Raw genomic sequence first — 26,397 nt, 5'->3', positions numbered from 1 at the left:
TTCTGATTTTGTTCAGATGTTTGCAGATGCCTTGATCAAACTTGGGGACTTCATTAATATGAAATAATGAACCACAATTTAGGTGAAAGAGATACTGGGTAGGTGTAAGGGAATATCCAGCACTAGCAAGTTTCGAACATTGCCACCCTTTCTATTAGGAAAGATTTGGAAACTTGGTGGTGCTTTTGTAGCTCCTTCAATCTGAATAAGTTACTATTTTAAACCTCTGCATCTGTTGGAGCCCTCATAAACTATTGAGATTAATACTCCATCAGTGAAAGTGGACAGGAATTATTTGTGTAATAATCTGCATATCTTTCCTATCTGTCAATAAATTCCAAGAAGAATGGAAATGAGAACTAAGAATCATAAAAAATATTCAACCTACGGAAAATATTATTTTCACATGAAAACTGAAAAAAAAATCTTTTTTTAAACATGGCAAGAAGAAAATGTAATTAATTCCTACTCTGTTGCTAATCTTGACTCTTTCCCAGATTTGCCAGTCAGTTACCCTAGATGATTTAATAGGTAATTAATCGGATAAGGAAGCTTTGGAAGATTCAAAGTTTACTTCTAAGTAGAACCATTGGAAATTCTTGGGCATCATTTGTATTAAAAGTGGGTCCAACATTACCTTTCTGTATTGTTTTTACATTTGCTTAGGGTTCTGTAAAAAAGTAGTATAGAAAAGATAAGGAAGAAGAGATGCAGGTTTATTGAGGCTTTGGAAATATTCAGAACCTCCTTTCAACTTCACTCCACCTTTCTGTTGTGATGTCAGATCCCAAATAGTGTTCAGTAAACAGAAATGTTCTTTAAGGACACCTTTCAGGAATGTCTGTAGTCCTTGTGTCAAAGAATGGCTGCCCAAATAGTGGTGGGTTTATGGCAACTAGATCTTTAAGGCATTTGTATGTAAATATAAGTTATTTTGCTTCTGTTTTTATACTAGGATATTTCTGTATCTTGAAGATAAAGCAGAAATCTTCTTTGGAGTAGATGGATTTTTCTCACTTTCTGTGAACTAAAGCGATTCAATGTCTCTTTTGGTAAGTTTTTATAAGCGTGGATCTAATTTTGTGTCAATAGAGTAATTAGATGTTAGTGCAAAGCCCTAATAGGCACACTCTGATGGAATATTCTTAGGCTCTGAGATGTTATTTTGATCTGAAAGACTTCTGGTCTTTAAAAATGAGTTAAATTATCATTGAGTTTTTGTCTCTTTAAAAAAGAGCTTCTCCTATACTTTTCTGATATACTCCTTCTATTCCTTTGTCCCATACCCACTTTTCTCATACATTTACTGTCCTTAGACATTACTCTTCCATCCAGTTAGCTATGCCTTATCCTTTAAATCTTTCCAAAATCCCTTTGACAAATTTCTATCTGACTAAAGGCAAGCAAAATAGTATGAAAAATAAACCCCTTGACTTAACAAGACAGGAAACATTAGGATCATTGTGTAATATGATGTATAGATACTAACGTGGTTTTTGTTTATATTAAGTCCATGGTATCTACTCTAGATTAAGTAGTTTTAGGACTTTCATTGTGTCTTATGTAGAATATAATATGTTACTTGAATATTTGAATTTCTTTTAAAAAGTGGTGGGTGCATTTGTATGATGATTTGTAATTTACAAATACTTTCATGTATTATATCTCTCTCAGTCTTCAAAATTGTAAGCAGGGCAGGTGGTATAATCCTCATTTGGAGTTTGGCCCATGATTGCAAAGAATTAGAGCCAGGGCTCAAACTCACATCTGCCAATCCACTCTATCACTTGCCAAGTCTGAGAGGCAGAACTATGAAGTTAGGAGACTGTATTGTTAGTTATTTGGAAAATATGTAATGCATTTACTTTATGTTTAAAGTAAAGTTTATCTACTTAAAAGGGGAGCTTTATATATCTGGAAAATACATTGAGGTGAAATATCTACCTCATTTTCTAAAGCAGGGCTCAGCAAACTTTTTCTTTAGAGGGCCAGGTAGTATTTGTGTGCTATGTGATCTCTATTAAGTTACTCTTGGAAAAAGCTGCCATAGGCAATATGTAAATAAATGCAAATGAATGTGTCTGTGTTTCCGTAAAATTTTATGCACTAAAACAGGTGGCGGGTCAGATTTGACTCGTGGACCATAGTTTGTTGACCCCTGCTCTAAAGGATTACTTAAGATTAACAACTTTATGTCAGTTTGTAGGTTGGATGAGATGTAAAAGGGCATTTGATAGATGGAGATACTGAGATTCAAAGGGCTGTATGGTTGCCCAGGGCTTCCAAATTTGGGGGAAAGGACATCTTACTTAATCTATTATTTCATAATCATGGATTTTTGGAAAAATAGAATTTGATAGGGTCATTTATATTTGTTCAGTTTGTTAATAATTTTACTTTGTGTTCTTCTTGCAATGAAATATTTAGAATCCTTTGAATCAAAACATTCATGTTTTCTCCTCAGTGAGATATTTGTGTAACTGAGATAAAGTTAATGTTTTTGCTTATGAAGGATTCTTCCTCATTCAAATTTTACCTCTATTTGACAGCTAAGAAGTGGTGTTTTCAAAGGAGCAGCAGGAACAAAATTCCAGACTCCCAGAAAGAAAGCAGGTGTTCAGCATAAACCATGTTGTTTGCATAGACAGTTTAGGCACACCATGATCCATTCTTACTGGGGAATGGTGGGAACCCTCCCAAAATCCGAGTTCCTAGATACCAGCCAAGGGTCAACCTTGCAAACAGGCCTTTCCAAGGAGAGCAGTTTTAGGCCTGCTAACCCTTTCCCACACAATAGTATGAATGATTATTGTGAAAGATTCAGGGCAAATGTTGGAAAATATATGTAAATACCAAATATAATATATAAATGATGTAACTGGTGGCTATTTTTTATATGAACAACAGTATTAAGTATCTTCAAAAACTTTTATTGTAAATTTTATTCACCCTACACAAACCAATAGAAACTTTGCAAAGGAAATGATTCTACAGCTATCTTGACACTGTTAGCTCCTGTTCTTCAGGGGCGAGTTTTACATAAAATGGTGGGGATATATGTCAAATTATTTTGGTAAGATTGATATGTACAGACTGTAGGAATTCAACTTAATCAGTAATTTAGGCTAACTGGGAAAATGATTAGTTTGATTAATGAGAAATTCTGGCATATTTTAAGCTAAAGGAAGTTTGATTAAGTAAGTGACTGCAAAATAGACGTGGGAGGACTTGTCTTAAAGACTCATTTGATATTATACTTTAATGTTCATATAAAAATGAATGTTCATAAGATGCTTGAAAATAATTAAAAGTCTCTTTCATACAATTTGTTTATACTTTTCTTTTAACATACCTTTTATTCCTAAATAAGTATAACATCAGCTTCACGCCACTAACGTGTGTAGGTGTTACATTTCTTTATTGACAATATGTGATAACAGAACACTGAGTTGAAATGCAGGAAAATGTAAATTGTGATGATGGAACTAAGTCTCTTAATTTGATTTGAGTTGGTTAGAGATGTTTATCACCTTACGGAACAAAATTGCTTCCAAGTATTGATATATTCAATGTGTGGTTTAATGTGGATAAACGTGGTTCCCACACTTAAGGGAAAAAGAAAATCTGAGGATCAAGATAAAAATAATATGATGAGCATAGCAGAATATATCTCTAGCTAAATATTCAGAAAAACACTGCAAAGATTATGAAAGGGTTAAAAATTAACACCAGCAGTAAAAATGAATTGCTGTTACTACCTCCAGGGTAGAGGGCAAGAATCAGAGATAGCGCCAAGTAAAATTATAGCAGATATGAAATTTGTCTTCTGCATACCCAGCTGCTTCTCCATTCTCTCCCATACTGTCTACCTCCACAGTATGAATCCTGGCTCCAGTTCAGGTTCCTGCACGTTGCCCTTTCTCTCTGCTCCTCACCCCAGTCAACAGACTTTTTTGTATCCACGTGCCACCCTTATCTTGTGACTTATTTTTCACTTATTTAGTGTATTTCTGAATTTACAGGATTGTTTCTGCACTTCACGAACACAAGTTGAATCACTCAGACCTGAAAAGCAGTCTGAAACCAGTACCCATCAAAACTTGGTAAGAAAATGGTTAAGTACAATTAATACTCCTCTTTTGCCTTCTGTGACACCATTTTACAGAATATAATTTCTGGTTCTCCTATATCTCTTTTTCTTTACTTCTTTCTTCTCTCACTTTTCTTCTTTTACTGTTTCTTCTTCCTCTACATAAGCTATTCTCCAGAAGTCTGTAATTGGCCTCTGCTCCTCTGCCTAAACAGACTCTCCCTAAGCAGTCTCACTGGCTCCTGTGGTTTCAGTTGCTCAGATTTCAGATTGTCTGAAGCTACCTGAGGTTTTCCTTTAGGTTGTGAGGGGACCCTGTCATCAGGTAGGACTGATGATTCTTAAGTTTTTACCTGCAACTTTGGACTCTTTCCTGGGCACCAGATGAGTCTGTAGAATTCCTCTGGTTAGAGTTTTCAAAGGCATCTCTGTGCAGTTTGAGTAAAACCTTAATCTCTCAAAACTTCACTGACCTATTGAATTTCCTGCTTTGGCAAATGAAAATCCATCTACTAAATCACCCTAACTAGAAACTTTGGAGTTATCCTCACACTGCCTCTTCCTCTGCCCTCACATCTAGTTACACACCAAGTCTTACGGATCTGTCTCTGAAATGCCCTTGAGTCCATCCCCTCCTTCACCTGATCACTGCTGCTACTCAAATCTCATCATCTCTCACCTGGACTGTTGCAGGTAAACACATTGCCTCTAGTTTCCTAGACACACATATAACCTCCTCTCCCACTCAGATCAGTATTCAACACTGTTACCAATACAGGCCTGTTTGTGCCACTTTCCAGCTTTAAAATTGCCATTGGTTTCCTAAAGCGTATGGGATAAAGCCTAAACTTGTTAGTGTTTTATAAGGACTCTTAATGGTATGGAATATGTCTAATGTTTGAGTTTCATTTATTGCTACTGAGTCTTAGCACACACTTTTATTTCTGCTTGAAATACCCCTCTAAAATTCTTCCTCGTGCTTAAAGAGTTGGCTCAAGTATCACATCTCTGAAGCCTTTGCTCTTGTACCTTTAATTCTATTATGGTCCTACAGATCTTAGACATCCTCATAAAATGGCATTTACTATATTATCTCACAATGATTGATGTATATGTCTCTCCACATGATCCCCATAAAATAGGCATCCTGTCTTTTTTATCTTTATCATCCCTGGGCAATGCCTGATGTATTAAATAATATTTAAAGAAACATGCTGAGAAATAAATATTTCTCTGGGATCTTCCCCTCTAAATCTCTTAATTTTCATTTTATATTATAATTCTTTCTATAAAATAGAACCTGCCTTGCAGATACCTTAGTCCTACAAAATAGAGTTATCCCAGTTAATCCTATTTTTAAATTTATTCTGACCTTATCTTCAATTGTCATCATTTTTGTCATTTCGCTTTTTACTCGCTAATACTGTAAAGTCTTCTAGTTACGTACCTTGTTGTACAATAGGATATAGTATCCAATCCTAGTTTTCATTCAAGTATTACCCTTCAGACAGGTAGTGTTTAGAAAGTAAAGTGTCTGTTGTTGACTCCTTGCTGTTACCAAGAGAGAGGCCTAGAACTCAGGAAATTTCCACAAGTGCTGCTTTTTTTGCGGGAGGGGTTATTGTGCTAGGTACACATAACATAAAATTTACCATCTTAACCATTTTAAAATGTACAGTTCAGTGGCATCAAATACATTCATAATATTGTACAACCATCACCACCATTCATCTCTGTAACTCTTTTCATCTTGTAAAACTGAAACTCTGTACCTATTAAACAGTAACTCCTCCTTCCCTTATAATTCCCTTGCCTCTTGGAAACCACAATTCTAGTTTCTGTCTCTGATCTTTGACTACTCTAAGTACCAGTATAAGTGGAATCATACTGTATTTGTTATTTTGTGACTGAGATTTTTCACTTAGCATAATGTCCTCAAGGTTCACTAGTGTTGCAGCATACTGCAGAATTTCCTTACTTTTTAAGGTTGAATAATATTCCATTATATGTATATACTACATTTTGCTTATTCATTCATCTGTTGGTGGACACTTGGGTTGCATCCACATTGTAGCTATTGTGAATAGTGCTGCTATGAACATGGGAGTACAAATTTCTCTTTGAGACCCTGATTTCAATTCTTTTAGGTATATACCCAGAAGTGGAATTACTGGATCCTATGGTAATTCTATTTAAATTTTTTGAGGAACGACCATACTGTTTTCAACAGTGGCTGTACCATTTTACATTCCCACCAGCAGAGCACAAGAGTTCCAGTTTCTCTACATCCTCTCTGATACTCATTTTCTGCTTTTTTTATAACAGCCATCATAAAGGGTGTGAGGTGGTATATCGTTGTAGTTTTGATTTGCATTTCCCTAATGATCAGTGATGTTGAGCACTTTTTTAATGTGTTTATTGACCACATACATGTATTCTGTGGAGAATGTCTATTCAAAGTCCTTTGCCCATTTTTTAATTGGGTTGTTTGTTTTTTTGTTGTTGAATTTTAGTTCTCTCTATATTCTGGGTATTAACATCTTATCAGAAGTATGACCTACAAATATTTTCTTGATCCATTTTGAGTTAATTTTTGTATAGTTAAGGGTCTAACTTCATTCTTTTGCATCTGGATATCCAATTTTCTCAGCACCATTTGTTGAAAATACTGTCCTAGCTCCATTGAATGGTCTTGGCACACTTGTCAAAAGTCATTTGACCATATATGTGAGGGTTTGCTTCTGGGCTCTTTATTCTGTTCTCTTGCTCTATATGTCTGTCTTTGTGTCAACTGTTTTAGTTACTGTAGCTTTGTAGTAAGTTTTGAAAGCAGGAAGAGTGAGTCCTCTGATTTTGTTCCTTTTTCAACATTGTTTTTGCTATTCAGGATCCCTTGAGATTTTAATAATATTAAGTCTTCCAATCTTTGAACATGAGGTATGTTTCCATTCAGTTATGTCTTCTTTAATTTCTCTCAGCAATGTTTTGTAGTTTCCATTGTACAAGTCTTTCACTGCCTTGGTTAAGTTAATTTCTAAGTATTTTATTCTTTTTGGTGCTGTTGTAAATGGTATTGTTTTCATGACTTTTTTCCCAGATTATTCATTAACCAGATCTTTTGAATTTTTAGTTCAAAAAGTTATTAAAAAGTTTGACAAGGACAAGGACCCTGCCATGATTTTTGCTTTCTAATTCTCTAACTAGTCATGAAATCAAAAAGAGAAGTGAGGTTAGTTTTAAGATGATTTACTCTTAGTTAACCTATATTGTCTTCTTGTGATTACCGTGTTGTTTTCTTAAATGTCCATAACTTGTTTGTGTAGTGATTTGATACCAGACCTTACTGGGCAACAGCATCAAGCTTGCCCCTTTATCCTTTTTTCTCTTTTTTGAAAATTGAGTCAATGTTTGACTATTTCCATTCGGGTTTCTCATCTGAGTTTTACTATATTTGCAGACTTAATATCCTAGATGTAATTGTCTTTGGTTTGGAGGTTTGAACCTATTTAAAACAACCTGTTTTGAGTTTCAGCTACTTAATTACAATCTAAGTGCTTCTAGTTTAAAGAAGACTATTTCCCTGATGGAGTTGAGGGAAGCAAAGTAGAGGTTGATTAGCCTTATTTCAATCCATCATCTGGTAACCTGATGCCATTTTTTTCAAGCAGTGAACTGTAAGCCTCAGTTCATTCTGTGCTCTAGCCTTCCTGGCAGACTTATAGCTTATCACTTTAAACATTTTTTAAACTGCTATATGCTCTTCTTTCTCTCTCTTATATGTGTTCTTTAAATCTGAGTTTAAGACTACTTGTTCTAAAGAAATTGCATTGATTTATTTAGATTTCTTTCTTCATTGGGATTATTTCCAATCGTATGGTAGAATTTCTTTTTATAGCCTTTCATCCCTCTTGCAGATTATTTACCTTTTACCATGAGCTTACAATTATATTTTTCTGCTCTCTTAAAAGCTTGGGGAACATGTAGAATCAAATGTAAAAAATAGTTAGCAGAATTCCTAGTAAATAGTAATGTCATTCCTAACTCCCTTCTTCCTTCTCTTTACCTTGGAGGTAGTAACGAGATTCTTGCCACCTGCTGGTGCCTGTAAAGGCTGCTAAGTGCCTTTGGAGTACTGGTGTCCTTTTAGAGATCCTCATGGCTATCATATGATGCCAGTGGTGTTGGCCTCTTCTTTCTCCTGTGTGCATGTTATTTCAGTGCCACTGGGATCTGGTGCAAACCTAGCACTCTGACTCCATAGTATCCCGTGAAAGGCCACAGTGGTACATGGTCATTAACTCAGGACTTCTGTACCCTATCCTGTTCTCCCATCTCTTGAGGCTTATTTTTCTTTCTGACCTCCCTTCTGATTCATCTCATCTTTGAAAAACTTCTTCAGCTTCTTTGAATAGGTTTTAGTATGGAAATTGTTCCTTGACTGTTAACACCTCCATTAGCTGAGCAGATACATGTATGTGTAATGATTGTAACTGACAACCACTTGAAGTAAGAGCACCAGAATAGAATATTCCTCATAGGTCCTTTCATTTCTTCCCTTGATATATTTATTAGATACCCTGAAGAGTCAACAGCCATTCTTAGCAACTCCTAAGAATGCTTCCTGGAAATTGTGCTGAAAAGTATTCTTCACTACCTGTAAATCTGTTTTTCTAGCCCTCTCCCCCTTCACAGGCTGATAGCTTTATAACTAGCATCCCTTATTAGCTGTTGTAAATACTTTTTGGATCTTAAAGTCTCTTAAGCCACCTTTTCAGTGCCTTCTTAATGAACACTTGTGTGTTTGAAAAGACAATATCAGTATTTTACACTGGAGTAGGGGACCAAATTGGGGCACCAAAAAGTTTATACCTATTTTGTTTTCATATTTTTAAAACAATGCAGGTTGATGAGCCAACCCTTTCCTTGTTGCCTCCATCCACTAGAGCCAGTGAAGTTATCTGTTCCACCAACGTTTCTCACTATGAACTCCAAGTGGAAATAGGTAATCATTCTGGATTGCACATAATTGACTCATCATTGTTAGAAATGAAATTGATGACAAAAAGATTACTTTGTAAGCAGGTCTCTCTTGTTACCCACAGCATAAAACTAAATGTCAATTGTGTCAGTCAAACGGATCTGTTAATTTTATCTGTCCTAAAACAGTAGCCCAGATTTTTTTCAAGATTACCTTCTAGAATTTTTACTTTTTCACTGAAGTACTTGTAGAGGAGGAAGACACTAAATAATCTAAGCATTTGTTATTTGTATCTTTATTTTGGGGAACTTCTGATCATTTGTCTGATTTAAACCAAATCATGTAAATCTTTTCAGCTACAGTCCTTTAACCAAATTACTTTCTTTTAACTTAAAACCTTGCCTAAAATCCCATTCGTAGTAGAAACTTTTTTCAGTTAAGTTTGGAACTGGCTGAGTTATTGTTTTTAGCCTTATACCTGTGAAAAGTTGCTCTGAGTATTCAGAAACATCTCTTAAATAATACAAAGAGATACTATCTTAGGTGCTAGGAGTATAAAGCCATGTAAAACACTTGAGGAGTTCACATCCTCTCTGGGAAGACGAACATGAAAGATAGCTTTGTCTTATGCACTGGAAGGTACTATAGTAAAGATGTGCAAGAGTTATGGGAACAGAGAAGATGGAGCGTTCACCTGTGCATCTCGACTCTTCTAGGAGTCAGGGAAGATAACAAAAGGTCTGGATCCTGAAGCATGAGGAAAAGTTTACTAAATATTCTAGTCAGGGTTTTTATTCAAACAACAAAAAACAGTCCTGACTACTTAAACTAAAAGAATTTTTTGAACAATTTTGCTAACTCACAGAATCATTGGCTAGAGAAATGGGCTTGGAATAAACCAAGAGAAACTATGTGACTAGAACTGTAGCCTGGGTCACAGCATAAGAGCAGCCTAGTTAATGTACACTAGTAGGGTACTTTAACCCCACTAGATGATGTTGGGCCCCACTGGTGAGTTCCAACTTAACTGAAAAAAGTTTCTACTAAAAATGGGATTTTAGGTAAGGTTTTAAGTTTTAAGTGTGAGTTCTGACTGCCTCTGCTTCTTTTGTCACTCACTTCATCCTCCATTGACCAAGTTATGTCATTGACCCTCCCATGCCCAGGTCAAGGTGACCAAAAGAGAAATAAGGATTTGACCTTTTCTAAAATAGCACTGGTGGAAAATGCCCCCAAATTAGAAAGGACTTTTCAGATGGTGTCAATCCAAAAAACGTAAAAAAATAATTTACTCGAATAGGTGATTGAGGAAGGACTATCACATAGCTGCTCTGTGCCTAGACTCAGGAACATAGGGCGAGTAGGCAGTAGGAGTAGGTAAATCTGAAAAAGGAGGCTTGGAACCATTGTGAAAGAACTCATATGGGGTATATATATATAGAAGTTCAGACTCTCTCTGTCAGCCCCGCAACGTACCAACTTCATTACTCAGTGGATTTAAGGAAAGGTTTGGAATTTATCGTCTCTACTAGAGAGACATTGTGGAATAGTAATGATGATAATAATAGCATCTAATCGGCATCAGGCTGAACATATTATATGTATTTTTTCACTTCACCCCTTTAGCCCTCCCATTTTGCAGATGAGGATACTGAGGCTCTGAGAATTTAAGTAATAGTCATACAGTTAGTGATTTGAAAGCAAACTCTTGTGACTGTAAGGTCTAAGCTCTCAGCTGCTGCACTGTAGTACCTTTCTTTTGATAAAATGTTGAATTTAGAAGGACAACTGGCAGCAGTTCCAGGCAGCAATCTGGAAGATATTGTATATCAGGGATTTACAGCCAGAGTATCATCCTCATCACCTGAGTCTTTTTAAAAATTGCAGTGCCTATATCCCATCACAGACCTCCTGAATCAAAATTTCTGGTGAATGGGAACTAGGCACAGGCTTTTGAAGTAGTTCCATCAGTAGTTTTGGTGCATGTCCTGATCGAGAATGCAGGGCATAGTGAGGAAGTCACTGCATCTATCCAGAGAACAAGGACAGGACTTGAGCTAAGGCAAGTGATGCTTGTCGCTGGGGAGGAAGGGATGAATTTCAGATTAACTGCATTTCAACAATAAAAGTGACAGAATTTGGTGACTGTGGAGAGAGGGAGGAAACTAACATTTATTAAGTGTCTATTAATAGATTACCATTCTAGGTGTTTTTAGTTTAAAAACTGACAACACCAAATGCTGGTGAGTATGTCAAGTCACTGCAGTACTTATACGTGGCTTGTGGGAATGCAAAGAGGTTCAGCCACTTTCAAAAACAGTTTGACCGCTTCTTATAAAGTTAAACGTACACGACCTAGCAATCCCACTTGCAGGTATTTGCCAAAGAGAAATGAAAACATATGTCTACTTAAAGAATGGTTTTGGCAGCTTTATTTGTAGTCACAAAAAACTGAAAACAACCGAAGTTTTTCAATTTATGAATAGATAAAAATAAATTGTGGTATATACATATAATGGATTATTACTCTGCAATAGAGAGAAATTAACTACTGAAACACGGAAGAATCTCAAAAGCATTATACTAAGTGAAAGAAGCCAGACACAAAAAACTGCTATGATACTACTTACATGACAAACAAAAATCTCATCAGTGGTTGCCAGGGACTGGGAGTAGGGGATTGCTGAGTAACATTCCATTGTTTGAATGTAACAATTTGTTTATCAAGTCACAATACTAACCATTACAATAGGTGTGTAATGGTATATTGTGTTTAATTCCTACTCCTCTATTTTGAGCATCTTTTCATGTGCTTGTTGGCCACTTCTGTGTCTTCTTTTGTGGCTTACCTATTTAATCTTCTGCCTAATTTTTAGTTGGGATGTTTGTCATTTATTATAGAGCTATAAGAGTTCTTTATATAGTACTCTGTGTGTAAGTCTTGTCAGATATAAATATTGTTAATACTTTCAATCAGTGGCTTGCCTTCTCATTTTCTTAACAGTGTTTTCTTGAAGAGCCAAAATTTTTAATTTTGATGAAGTCCAGATTATCAGTTTTTTCCTTTCGTCATTAACACAAGTTTTACGTCTGATTATAGGAAGAGGATTTGACAACTTGACTTCCGTCCATCTCGCACGGCATACTCCTACAGGAACACTGGTCACTGTAAAAATTACAAATCTGGAAAACTGCACTGAAGAACGCCTGAAAGCTTTACAGGTAACAATACAAAAAAAAAAAAAAAGATACATTTAATTTAATGTCTATTTGAGGAGATTACACCTATAATTTTTTTTTCGCAAATTAGTAGTTCTGTTAGAGAAAGGTAGATTTCTTTCTTCTAATGAACATGCAATTACAGAAATGGAAAGAATACTTGGAAGCCAGATCCATGAAAGAGCAAATATATTCAAACTTTGGTAACTACTATAAGTTCCTTCAAATGAATATCATATTTGGAACACTGGTCTGGAATTTATTTAAATACCCCTCATCAGTCCAGTCACAAATAATCGTATAGGAAAATAGAAAAAACAAAAGCAAACAGTTTCCTTTTCATCCAGCTAAGTAAAACTAGCTTCTGAATTGATAAATTTTAACAGATTGAATTTCAGGAATATTATAATACCATTTCAGTTGTCACTAATCATTTTTGATATAATGAGGGAAAGGATTTTGTTTTGATATTATCCCAATTTTTTAACTATATGTGCACATGTATATTGCACAGAAGAACACTGGAAGAAATTATACTGAAATGTTAACAGTGGTTCTATGATTTAATGTTAGAAGTGACTTTTATACTCATATTTTAATGTATTTTTTAAATGTTTCTATCATAAGAACACAGTATAGTTATTGACTGTGACCTCTGGAGTCAGACTGTCTAATAAGTTCACATCCTACTTTCATTAATTATGTGCTTTTGGACAAGTTTTCTAACTTGTTTCTAAGTATCCTCTTCTGTAAAATGGGAATTATAATGTCACATACTTTGTGTAGTGGTTGTGAGATTTAAAGACATGATAGCACTAAGAACAGTGCTTAGTACTAATAAGCTCCATTATTGGTACTAATAAGCTGCCACTACTGCTGTTATCTTCATAATGAGGAAAAAGGTTGGGTTTTGGGGGTTTGTTTTATTATTTAAATCCACTTTATTGTTATTTACTTTTCCCTTTTTTTTTAACATCTTTATTGGAGTATAATTTCTTTACACTGGTGTGTTAGTTTCTGCTTTGTAACAACGTGAATCAGCTAAAAAGGTTGTTTTTAAATGTCTTGTCTCTGTGTTTCTATACTAGAAAGCAGTGATTCTATCCCACTTTTTCCGGCATCCCAATATTACAACTTACTGGACTGTTTTCACTGTTGGCAGCTGGCTTTGGGTTATTTCTCCTTTTATGGCCTATGGTAAGAAAACTCATTTTAGGTAAAATAATTTATGGTTTAGCCTGGATGCTATAATTAAGGATGAGTGTGATCTTAGATTTATGATTCACTACTTTTAATTTATAAATCTGATGGCCAATTCTAGATTTCATGATATATTTTTATATCTGGTTCATGTTGAATTTTAGTTTTCAGAAAAAAAAGTAGAATGGGTCTCATGATCATTGAAACCACCACTGATTGCTTCTCCAAGAAGTCAATCCTTTGAACGAGCTGTCTTTTTCCCTTCAGTTTCCTTCCTCTCTCTCAGTGGAGAGCTGCTGTTAGTCTTCAAGCAAAAGTAGTTTTTCTGCTTGTGCACACCATCCCTATCCTTGTTTCTCTGCATTGTAAACTTTTTTCACTGTATTGTAAACATCTGTGTGTGTACCTGTCTCCTTCACTGGATTTGAGCTTCTCGAGGGCAGGATCATGTATGTATTTTTCATTTTGGTATCCCCAGGTGCTCATAAGATACCTAGCACAAGTAGTGTTCAGTAGGTGTGTTGAATAAATAAATGAATGCATTCTAGAGCTTTGATTTTTAGGATAGCTTTTGTGAATTGCCTGTGGATTTAAAATATATATGTTCTCACACAGTATGTATTATTTTAGTCATATTGAATATTGTTAGTTCACTTTCCTAATCTCTAGCATGTCATTAGAAAAGTCTTTTTGAAGATTGGTGAAGGAAAATTACCTTGGCATAAGAAAGTGGTTAGACTCTAAAATGTAACACGTGTGCATGCGAGCGTGTGTGTGTATGTGTGTGTGTGTTTATGGTTGATAAGAACATTTAAAACATAGCTAGAAGCAAAATCACTTTCAGTGTTCATCTAAAGATTTCAGGGGTTTCTTTCAGGTTCAGCAAGTCAACTCTTGAGGACTTACTTTCCTGAAGGAATGAGTGAAACTTTAATAAGAAACATTCTCTTTGGAGCAGTGAGAGGGTTGAACTATCTGCATCAGAATGGCTGTATTCACAGGTATTTACTTATTTGTATTTTACAAAGTGCAAGAATTTGAGAGGAAGAAGTCTTTTAGGGAGCTTTTAGGAAGGAGCGGTTGAGTGTTAGAATGGAGGATAGGAAACTTGCAAATGAAAATTGAGGGAGGAAGGGACCAGTAGGTATAGTAGATGCTTACATTTTATAGTTCATTCACCAGAAATGTTCAGACCACCTCCTCTGTGCCAAGTGCTGTGCTCCGTGCTGGGATGGAGCGCCTGTCTTCGCACAGCTCAAGTCCCAATAATGAGGGTTACAAGAACCTATCTGTTTGGGGTATAAGCTGTGGGGAGTGGGATCCTAGTTAACTCTTGTGTTTTGTTTTTTCCTTAAGCAAATAAAGAGCTGCTTTATCTGCTTTTCAGTTTTATGTCATGTTTATATCATATACAGATTGTAACTAAACCTTTGATTTCTTAAGTGTTCTGTAGCACTTTGAGATTATCATACTAAATATCAGTTCTCTTGTTGCCAAACTGTACATGCAGAAGTAATTGGCTGAATGTTAAAAACAGTGCTGTTCTAAGATATATTGGGGCTTTGTTTTCCTTTTTAATTAAGTTGCTTTTAAATAAGCTTGTTTTCTTATTGTTTGTTTCACCTCAAAGCTTTTTTCTTACTGTTTGTTGTTTCTTAGCAGCATTCTGGTTAACTGAGGATTTCTAGCAGACAGTATTCTAATTAATCAAGGCTTTATTATACTTTACCAGACTATTGGCCATCCTGCTCTATTAGTTTCCAGTTTCCGTGTTTAGGATGAAAAACAAGGCTCTTTTATAATTTATTTGATGAAGGAAAATTTTACGTTAGACATATCTTTATAAATTTTGTTAATACCATGAGAGGCTATCTTTTATTGGATAATATTGCATTTAACTTTAAATTATAACTTCTCAGGAGTATTTAATTTCCAAGGGAATACATGGATTTATTCTGACCAGATTTTTATCCTTTCTTCATTGGCCAGTTTCTTAGTATTTAGGATTGTTTCTTTTTGTTCTAGGAGTATTAAAGCCAGCCATATCCTCATTTCTGGTGATGGCCTAGTGACCCTCTCTGGCCTGTCCCATCTGCATAGTTTGGTTAAGCACGGACAGAAGCATAGGGCTGTGTATGATTTCCCACAGTTCAGCACATCAGTGCAGCCGTGGCTGAGTCCAGAACTACTGAGACAGGTCAGGTGTGGCCATTGCATTGGGTTGTCTATGCGTCTTAAGTGTCTTCTGAGTTTGACTAAAGGACAGTTGTGCCCTTATATTTGGACTGATGAAAGGCCTACTGCAAGACTTTTAAAATTCTTTCTTGTCAAAATTATTGTTAGGAATTTTTAAATGTATACCAAATATTAGGTATATCTTGATTTCTCATGAGTTTTTTCCATTATTATTCACCACCCTTTATCAAAAAAGCATATGTATGTAACTTTTTAAAGGGTATTTATACTAAAGGACTTCAAATTAATTGTTCTACAGGATTTACATGGATATAATGTAAAGTCAGATATTTACAGCGTTGGGATTACAGCATGTGAATTGGCCAGTGGGCAGGTACCTTTCCAGGACATGCACAGGACTCAGGTAAATGCTGCTAAAATCCCTGAACTACTTTCCTTCCCTTACATTCTATATAATTTCTTTTAAACATCTTTGCTGTAGACTCTTAGGACCTTTATTGTTGTTGTTATTGCTTTAATATTTTGCCTGAAAATGACTGAAGGAAATTTTTCTTTCTTTTAGATGTTGTTGCAGAAACTGAAAGGTCCTCCTTATAGCCCATTGGATATCAGTATTTTCCCTCAGTCAGAATCCAGAATGAAAAATTCCCGATCAGGTGTAGACTCTGGGATTGGAGAAAGTGTACATGTCTCCAGTGGAACTCGCACAGTAAATAGTGACAGATTACAAACACCGCCCTCAAAAACATTCTCTCCTGCCTTCCTTAGCCTGGTACAGCTCTGTTTGCAGCAAGATCCTGAGAAAAGGTAATATTGGTCACTTCTAAATAGCATAAAACATCTGTGTCTTGTATTTTATAGAAGTTTTGTGAGATTTCCTTCTTGCCAAATTCAAATCTTTTATCAGTCTTTTCATCAAAAAACTATACAGTAGCCTAATCCAGAAAATACCAATGCTAAAAGCAAGTGGAGACAATGAGCAAATGGGAAGAATACTAGATTGGAAGTCAGAAGACTTGGGCTTCAGTCTCAGCTGTATCATTTCCTAACCAAGTCACCATGTAAAAATCAGTTAATCTTTCTGGACGTTAATTACTGCACTTATGTTAAGACATTTTAGAAACTTCCAAGCAGTACAAGAGTGTTAGTTGCTGGTATTACAATAATTATTATCACAGATAACTAATGTGTTAGCATTTTGGAAATAAGGTGTGTGTCTTTTTAATCTTTTTTAAGCCCCTTAATGCCTAGTATAGTTCCTTATAATTAGTAAGTGCCTAATAAATGTTAAGTCACAGACTAATTGAAGGCTATCTCTAGAATTAATTCTGCCCATTAGTTAAGGTTGAAGCTAAGAATTGGGCTTCCTTACATATATTTTTTCCTTTTAATTTTTGTGTATTGAGTTTTATAGCTCTAAACCTAAGTTCTAACATAGTTTACACCAAAAAAATCTACATTCTAATATGAGGTCTTTTTTAAAATAATTTTTTCAAAAAAATTTCAGGCCATCAGCAAGCAGTTTATTATCCCATGTTTTCTTCAAACAGGTGAGCTGATCTATCTTTGTTGTCTAGATGTTTTTTAATACTATTAAAAAATCACATCATTTTGTTGGCTTAATGGGACAGTTTGGTTACTAAGATTCTTAATAATTTTCTTACAAGGTAAAGTTAAAAAGAAGAAAACGTTTTTGGTAGTTTAATTACAGACTTTCTAAAATATTTCCATTCTGCAAAACAAAATGAGTAAAGACAAATGGAATATCATCATGTGTTACTTTATCCTCAGCTTATATTTTGATTAACTTAGAGACATTTTATTTTTCTATATTGGCTAGAAATGATGTAAGGGCAAAATAATTCTGATAAAAGTCAGTTTATTTGGCTGTTACTTCTTGTTTTCAGATAACCAGAATCAAAGGCATGTTTAAGTGAAAATACCTAAAAACAATTTAAACACATTTAACATGATTTCTTTAAAAGTTATTTTTTACTAAAAAAAACTAATGTATTGAATTTATGTACCAACAGCCTTATTTTGAGTTTCTTTAACAGATGAAGGAAGAAAGCCAGAGTTCAATACTTTCACTGTTGCCTCCTGCTTGTCACAGGCCATCAACAGCACCACCTCCAGTGTCACCTTGGACTGAGCCGGAATGGGATTTTCCTGATGAAAAAGATTCAAACTGGGAATTCTAGGGCTGCCAAACCCTTTTATGTCCTATATACTTGACACTTTCTCCCTGCTGCTTTTTCTTCTGTATTGCTAGGTACAAATACTAGAATTATACTTGAAAATACAGTTGGTGCACTGGAGAATCTATCATTTAAAACCACTCTGTTCAAAGGAGCATGAGGTTATAGCCCCTTTGGTTAGCTCAGAGTGCTGTTATAACTCCAGGGAAACTTTGGAATTATTAATCTAACTACATTTAGTGTCATCTGTTCTCAAAATTTTTTCCCAAGCTGTGACTATTCTTTTTGATCTCTCAGTATAATTTTTGAGCCAGTTAAATTTTTCAGCATTTTGCTGCCCTCAGGGGAATGAGCCCTCAGAGGACATTGTTTCCAAGTACATTTTTTACTTCCAGATTCTCTAGCCTTTTTAATCAGCTGTTGTTAAACCAACAGGCTAGTTTATCCTGGCATCAAACCTGTTTTTGATAGAAGGGAAAATGTTTATACTTTCCCATTTTCATGTGTTAATACTTATGGTAATATCAAACTGAGCCTCACTCACATTAAATGATTCACTTGAAATATATAGAGAAGTTGTAATTTGCTTTTTTTTTTAATTGTTAAGGGGCTAAAGTAACACTTTTCTACTTATGTAAATTATAGATCCTAAATTCATGTGCCCCGTGGGAGCTCAATAAAGATTTATTCAATTGAGTTTATACTTAATAATTTTATTTGTGTGGTTTGACAAAGCTAAAACATACATTCTAATTTGTTTTGCCAAGGAAAGCTCTCTCTCAAACAGATTTATTTATATAACCTGTTGAATTGAGGACACCCTGGTATTTGATTCAGTGGAGGCAGATTTTCCAGCCCTTTATATGATTATTCTTGCTCCTGTAGGAGATCCAACTTACAAGGATATAGCTAACTTAATAGTTTTACCTTATTAGCAAAAGAGATATGCTGTCTCAAAAAGAATATGTAGTTTGGACTGTGATAAGTTGGGATTTACCTCAATTAGTAGATTTTCTTTATTTGCACACTCTTATTTAACATTACATTAAAAATTATTTTGAAATGATTAAGACTTAAAAATGAAAACCAATGAGACAGTAATATATAGACTAATAGTCTGAAACACAAATCTTTTCATGTTTATTGGCCAGCCCCCCTCAAGGATATTTGGGTTACTCCATCAAGCAAGCCACAGACTTGCCAAGGTGGAGGAGAGAAAGGAGATGAGTGCCAGTGGAGGCACTGAGATCACCTGTAGTGGTGGGGGCTGTAGCTCATTCCACTAACCTCCTCCTTCTCATTTCCCCTCAGCAAGAGAAGCTCACAGGAACCACAGAGGAGGTGCTCTCAAATCTGTGTGGAGAGTCAATATGTGTACTGCAAAGCGGGACTGTGGAGGCCGGGAAACAGTGCCTCTCAGGTCCACTGTGTTAGGGTTCTCCAGAGAAGCTGAACCAGTGGATTTTTTTTTTTTCAAGTATAGTTGATTTACAATGTTGTGTTAGTTTCAGGTGTACATCAAAGTGATATATATATATATATATGTAAGTATATATATTGATATATATATCTATATAGAGAGATATATGGATATAATCACATGTTCTTTTTCAGATTCTTTTCCATTATAGGTTATCAGATATTGAATATAGTTCCCTGTGCTATACAGTAGGTCCTTGTTGTTTATTTTATATACAGTAGTGTGTATCTGTTAATCCCGACTCCTAATTTATCCCTCCACCCACTTCCCCCTTTGATAACCATAAGTTTGTTTTCTGTGTCTGTGAGTTTGTTTCTGTTTTGTAAATAAGTTCATTTGTATCATATTTTAGATTCCACATACACATGATATCATATGATATTTGTCTTTCTGACTTACTTCACTTAGTATGATAATCCATACACACACACACACACACACACAGAATAGAAAGTATTCCACTCAGCCATAACAAAGAATGAAATAATGCCATTTGCAGCAACATGGATTTTATATATATATATATATCACATCTTCTTTATCCATTCATGTCAGTGGAAACTTAGGTTGCTTCCATGTCTTGGCTATTGCAAATAGTACATTGGGGTGCATGTATCTTTTCAAATTAGAGTTTTCTCCAGGTACATGCCCAGGAGTGGAATTGCTGGATCATATGGTACCTCTATTTTTAGTTTTTTAAGGAACCTCCATACTGTTCTCCATGGTGGCTGTACCAATTTACATTCCCACCAACAATGTAGCAGGGTTCATTTTTCTCCACACCCTCTCCAGCATTTGTTATTTGTAGACTTTTTAATGATGGCCATTCTGACTGGTGTGAGGTGATACCTCATTGTAGTTTTGATTTGCATTTCTCTAATAATTAGAAATGTGGAGCATCTTTTCATGTGCCTCTTTGCCATCTGATTGTCTTCTTTGGAGAAATGTCTGTTTAGCTCGTCTGCCAATTTTTTGATTGGGTTATTTGCTTTTTTGATATTGAGCTGTATGAGCTCTTTGTATATTTGGACATTAAGCCCTTGTCAGTTATTGTTTGCAAATATTTTCTCCCATTCTGTAGGTTGTCTTTTCATTTTGTTTATGGTTTCCTTTGCAGTGCAAAAACATATGTTTGACTAGGTTCCATTTGTTTGTTTATGCTTTTATTTCTTTTGCCTTGGGAAACTGACCTAAGAAAACATTGCTATGATTTATGTCAGTGAATGTTTTGCGTATGTTCTTTTCTAGGAGTTTTATGGTGTCATGTCTTATATTTAAGTCTTTAAGCCATTTTGAGTTTATTTTTGTGTATGGTGTGAGGAAGTGTACTAATTTCATTTATTTACATGCAGCTGTCCAGCTTTCCCAACACCACTTGCTGAAGAGACTGTCTTTTCTCCATTGTATATTGTTGCTTCTTTTGTTGAAGATTAATTGACCGTAGGTGTGTGGGTTTATTTCTGGGCTCTCTATTCTGTTCCATTGATCTATATGTCTGTTTTTGTGCCAATACCATGCTGTTTTGATTCCTGTAGCTTTGTAGTGCTGTCTGAAGTCTGGGAGAGTTATGCTTCCAGCTTTGTTCCTTTTCCTCAGGACTGCATTGGCAATTCTGGGTCTTTTATGGTTCCATATAAATTTTAGGATTATTTGTTCTAGTTCTGTGAAAAATGTCATGGGTAATTTGATAGGGTTCACATTAAATCTGTAGATTGCTTTGGGTAGTATGGCCATTTTAACAATGTTCTTCCAATCCAAGCACATGGGATATCTTTCCATTTCTTTGAATCATCTTCAATTTCCTTTATTACTGTTTTATAGTTCTCAGTGTTTAAGTCTTTCACCTTGGTTAGGTTTACTCCTAAGTATTTTATGCTTTTTGATGCAATTTTAAAAGGGATTTTTTTTTTTTTAGCTTTCCCTTTCTGATAGTTCATTGTTAGTGCAAAGAAATGCAACAGATTTCTGTATGTTAATCTTATATCCTGCTACCTTGCTGAATTCGTTTATCAGTTTTAGTAGTTTTTGTGTGGAGTGTTTAGGTTTTTCTATGTATAGTATCATGTCATCTGCATATAATGACAATTTTGCCTCTTCCCTTCCAATTTGGATATGTTTTATTTCTTTTTCTTATCTGATTGCTGTGGCTAGGACTTCCACTACTATGTTGAATAGAAGAGATGAGAGTTAGCATCCTTGTCTTGCTCCAGATTTTAGTGGGAAGACTTTCAGCTTTTCACTGTTGAGTGTTACGTTGGCTGTAGGTTTGTCATAAATAGCTTTTATTATGTTGAGATATGTTTGCTCTATACCCACTTTGGTAAGATTTTTTTTTTTCTCTCATGAATGGATGTTGAATTTTATCAAATGCTTTTTCTTTATCTTTTGAGATGATCATGTGGTTTTGTCATTTCTTTATCACATTGATAGATTTGCACATGTTGAACCATCCTTGTGACCCTGGGATGAATCCAACTTGGTCGTGGTGTATGATCTTTTGTATGTGTTGTTGGATTCAGTGTGGTAGTCTTTTGTTGAGAATTTTTGCATCTATATTCATCAAGATATTGGCCTGTAATTTTCTTTTTGGTAGTGTTTCTATCTGGTTTTGGTATTGGGGTGATGGTGGCTTCATAGAATGACTTTGGGAGTGTTCCCTCCTCTTCAGTCTTTTGGAAGAATTTGAGAAGGATTAGTATAAGTTCTTCTTTGTATGTTTGGTAGAATTCCCCAGTGAAGCCATCCAGTCCTGGACTTTTGTTTGCAGGGAGTTTTAAAATTACAGATTCTGTTTCACTTCTAGTGATCAGCCTGCTCAAATTATCTATTTTTTTAACACATAAGGAAGCATTTATTTGAGGTTTAACATGAAATCATACAAATAAAATTTGTATAAACAAATCCACATTGAGTCATAACACAGCAGAAGACAAAGTTAAAACGAATTGGCAGCTATATACAGTTGGACACAGTTGTGTCTTGTACACTAGAAAGTCTTTTATAGAATAATCATCTTAGATCAACAGAAGACCAATCTTCAGTGTCATCCTGCAAGCAATCTCCTCCTGTTTTCTTCAATGTCCCCTTGTAGTATGGCTGGCAGTTGTTTTGGTGACTGCCACCCCCTTGAGATGCCTTGCCATAAGTGCTTTCTTGGGCACTGTAGTCTGCATATCCTTGTCCGTATCCGCAGTTCCTAGTTATACCCAGAATAATCATAGCAGCCATAGCCACTATAGTTTTGATCACCACCATAGGTGCTATTGTAATTTCCATATCCTTGATCATAATAATTATTACTTGGTTCCAGTTTTGGCCCTGACCTCAGTCACAACTCCAGCACCACCTCACCCACCAGCTACAGCACATCTTCTTCCTTTTTGTTGTTGCCTGTATGTGCAACTTTGATTTCACACTTCCCAGGACCAATTTGATGATAACTGCTTACTAACAATTTCTTAACTGGCTCTTTGTCTGTATATGTAATAAAACAAAATCCTCTTATTTGCTTTTGTATCCATGGGAAGTTCAATATTTTCAATCTCTCCAAAGCCTCCAAAATATTCTTTAATTTGTTCTTCAGAAGTATCTGGGCTCAGTCCACCCACAAAAAACCTTTTGAGGGGTTCCTTCCCTTTTAAAGCTTTGACCTTTTTAGCGTCTAGCAATTTGCCATCCAGTTTGTGTTCTTTAACTTCCAAAACCTTATCAACACTAGCAGCATCTTTGAAAAGCACAAATCCAGATCCTCCTGATCTTTCGGTGACTGGATCTGTTTTAATTGTGTAGTCTACAACTTCCCCAAATTGAGACAAATATTCAGATCTTTCTTAACTTGTATCCCAGCTCAAGCCGCCAATAAACATTTTACTGTCATCCTGCTGATTCTTGCTCACGTTAATCTTGGATCCCTCTCCGAGTTCCTCTGTATTACTGTACTGATATATATCCTCCATGGTGGCAGAATTGTTGGCTGGTGGGTGCTGTCGCGCAGTCTGAGTCGTGGCCACAACAGTGGCGGAGCATTGTATGGAGCTGGATTTAAAATGGCGGCGGACCCTAATTAAACGCTTTTACACAGCAAAGAAAGCCATAAACAAAACGAAAAGAAAACCTACAGAATTGTTGCAAATGATGCAGCTGGTTTTCTTTTATACTTGAGTTCAAATTTTTGGTTTTTGTGAATCTTTTGTATGATTTTGATTTGTGGTTACACTGGTTTTCAAGTATGTTAACTCATTATTGTGTCTACTTGCTTTAGACTGGTGGTCCTATAAGCTCAAACACATTCTAAAAAATCTACATTTTCTTATTCCCCTATTTTATGACGTTGATGTCCTGTTTTACATTTTCATGTTTATCCTTTTGCTGTTCATTGTAGTTATAATTGCTTTCACAAAATTCTTTGATTTTTTTTTTTTTAATCTGTGTACTGGCTTATTCAAGTGGTGTACAATCATTTTACATACTTGCTTTTCCCTATTTTGATTTTCCCTTTCCTATGGGTTCTTCTTTTCTATTTAGAGAAAACCTTTCAATATTTCTTTTAGGGTAGACTTAATATTGCTGTATTCTTTTAGTTTTTGCTTGCCTGAGAAATTCTTTAATTTTTTCTTCTATTCTAAATGATAATCTTGCTGGGTAGAATATCCTAGGTTGCAGGTTTTTCCCTTTCAGGACTTTGAATGTATTTTGCTATTCCCTTCTGGCCTGCAAGGTTTCTGTAGAGAAATCAGCAAATAGCATTATGGGGGTTCTTCTGTAACTAACTCTTTGTTTTTTCTCTTGCTGCCTTTAGAATCCTATCTTTAACTTTTGCCATTTTAATTATGATATGTCTTGGTATAGGTCTGTTTGGGTTCATCTTGTTTGGGACCCTCTGTGCTTCCTTTATCTGGACATCTGCTTCATTAGGTTTGGGAAATTTTCTGCCATAATTTCTTCAAGTACATTTTAGATCCCCCTTTCTCTTCTCCTCCTGGGATCCCTATTATGCACAGCTTGGCATCCTTTATATCAGCCCATAGGTCTCATATGTCGCTTTCTTTTCTTTTTTTTATTTGTCTTTCAGCGTTCTGTTATGATTGGGTGATTTCCATTATTCTATCTTCCAGATCACTTATTCGTTCCTCTGCATTATTTAGTTTGGTATTTTATTGTCTTTAGTTTGGTTTTCATCTCAACAATTGAGTTGTCTAATTTTGACTGGCTCCTCTTTATAGTTTCTATTTCCTTGTTACAGTGATCTGCATTTCTATTGACAGCCTTTCTTAATTCCTTCAGCATTTTTATTACCTCCTTTTTGAACATGGAGTCTGGCAGGCTGGAGAGGTCTGTTTCATTGTTTGTTCTTTCAGGGGATTTTTCTTCTTTTAATTGGGAGTGTTTCCTCTGCTTTTTCACTTATATTTCTTTGACTCTGAATTTAGGGGAAACAATTATCTACTGTGGTCTCAAAGGGCTGTTTTTATGTGGGAGCATCGCTGTGTAGCCTCCGTGAGTCCATTATTTTTGGTGTGAGGGCTGTTTTTTGGTATGGATGCCTGCCATGTCTTTCCTCAGAGTTAGCTGGCCATCATCCCCTTGATATGGGGTATGATTGGTGTTGTGATGACCAGACCTTGCACTGGATGTTGGGCAGGGCCTCCTCTGCTCTGTGGTTGTCACAGCCCTATCGAGAGCAGGGTCTGCTTGCCAGTTGTTGGAATAGAAGCCCCCAGATCCAGTTCTAAGCTGCACTGTGAGGTAGGTGGGATTGGAGCACTCCCTCTGGGAAAGGAGCTGCTCCATATTCCTCTCCAGGGGCTGTCCACTGGGACGGGCACTCTGTGCCATCACCTGTTACCTAGTGCATGTGCTCACAAAATACACTGTTGTTGGCACTGCCCTCGGCCCTGCCTCTGCTGTGAGAATGCCGGTAATCAGCTCAGATTTCAGCCCTGCTTCTGCTTGTGTGCACCCACAAAACCTGCTGCTCCTGGCACCAGACCCGCCTCAGCTGGGGAATGCTGGTAATCAGCTTGGATGTCCCTCAGGCGCTGCACTCACAAAGCCACTGGTATAAATCCACTGAAGTTGCGTACCCGGACCCGTTGTAGGAGTGGCAGTAATCTGCCCAGATTTCAGCCTTAGCAGGTGCGTGTCTTGGGCTGGGAAGTGCAGTGAGGTGGCAAGGACTGTCTGTCCTGGTCTCTCTCTCTCCTGCCTGCCACAAACTGGCTGCTACACTCTCTTCTGAGCCTCTGAAGCTCCCTATCTGTCCCCTCTGACCTCCTAGCTGGTGAAAGGGGTTCCCAGGGTGAGGGAACTTTTTCCCTTTCACAGCTCCCTCCGAGGGGTGCAGGTCCCATTCCAATTACTTCCCCCCCCCCTTTTATCCTACGCAGTTTACATGGTGATCTTTCGTGCAGCTTTGGTTGTATGAGATCTTCTGCCAACGTTCAGTAAGTATTCCGTGAGAATTGTTCCACGTATAGATTATTTTTATATATTTGTGGAGGAGGTGAGCTCCATATCCTTCTATTCTGCCATCTTGATCTCCATCCCCCCAGTGGATTTTTTAAATAAGGAATTGGCTCACATGATTATAGAGGCTGACAAATCCCAGATCTGCAAGGTGAGTAGGCAAGCTGGAGACCCAGGAGAAGCAGTGGTGTAGTTCCAAATCGAAGGCTGGCAGGCTGAAGACTTAGGATGAGCTGATGTTTCAGTTCGACTCCAAAAGCAGGATAAAGCTGATATCCCAGTGTGAAGGCATTCAGGCAGGAGGGATTCTCTCTCAGGGGAGGATCAGCCTTTTTCTTCTGTTCAGGCCTTCAACTGATGAGGCCCACCACATCAAGGAGGGCAATCTGTTTTTTCAGTCTACAGACTTACATGTTAATTTCATCCAAAAATGCTTTCACAGAAAGACCCAGAATACCGTTTGATCATGTAACTGGGCACCCTGTGGCCCAGTCAAATTGACACAAAAAATTAACCATCTCAGTAGATATTGACAGCCTCACCCTGAGAGTTAATGCCTTAAGTGTTGCAC

At 36.3% G+C, this 26,397-nt stretch overlaps 1 protein-coding gene and 1 pseudogene across 11 annotated transcripts in view; one reads left to right on the top strand and one right to left on the bottom strand.

Moving 5' to 3' along the window:
- The window catches only part of STRADB (STE20 related adaptor beta), a 102,488-nt gene that overhangs the window by 2,269 nt on the left and 73,822 nt on the right, over positions 1-26,397 (top strand). For 5 of the 11 annotated variants that reach the window (XR_016394043.1, XR_016394042.1, XM_089916503.1 and 2 more), the window contains exons 2-10: positions 956-1,052; positions 4,023-4,103; positions 8,993-9,092; positions 12,169-12,290; positions 13,376-13,484; positions 14,365-14,488; positions 15,513-15,684; positions 15,982-16,086; positions 16,246-16,490. Coding sequence is in view for 9 of the 11 variants with exons in the window: in XM_089916503.1 (XP_089772629.1) it covers positions 1,041-1,052; positions 4,023-4,103; positions 8,993-9,092; positions 12,169-12,290; positions 13,376-13,484; positions 14,365-14,488; positions 15,513-15,684; positions 15,982-16,086; positions 16,246-16,490 (1,070 nt within the window). In the remaining 2 variants the exon portion in view is untranslated. Of the gene's footprint in view, positions 1-16; positions 99-955; positions 1,053-4,022; positions 4,104-8,992; positions 9,093-12,168; positions 12,291-13,375; positions 13,485-14,364; positions 14,489-15,512; positions 15,685-15,981; positions 16,087-16,245; positions 16,491-17,190; positions 17,234-17,716; positions 18,583-26,397 lie in introns of those variants that run through there. The other 6 variants (XM_022567412.2, XM_022567413.2, XM_022567410.2 and 3 more) reach the window with 6 other exon arrangements.
- LOC149748536 (heterogeneous nuclear ribonucleoprotein D-like pseudogene) lies at positions 22,500-25,393 on the bottom strand (annotated as a pseudogene).

The sequence above is a fragment of the Delphinapterus leucas genome, chromosome 8, assembly GCF_059928025.1.
Source record: "Delphinapterus leucas isolate spDelLeu-1000000601 "Yukka" chromosome 8, BTC_Dleu_Yukka2, whole genome shotgun sequence".
Lineage (NCBI taxonomy): Eukaryota > Metazoa > Chordata > Mammalia > Artiodactyla > Monodontidae > Delphinapterus > Delphinapterus leucas.
This window is presented reverse-complemented; position numbering and strand designations above follow the sequence as displayed.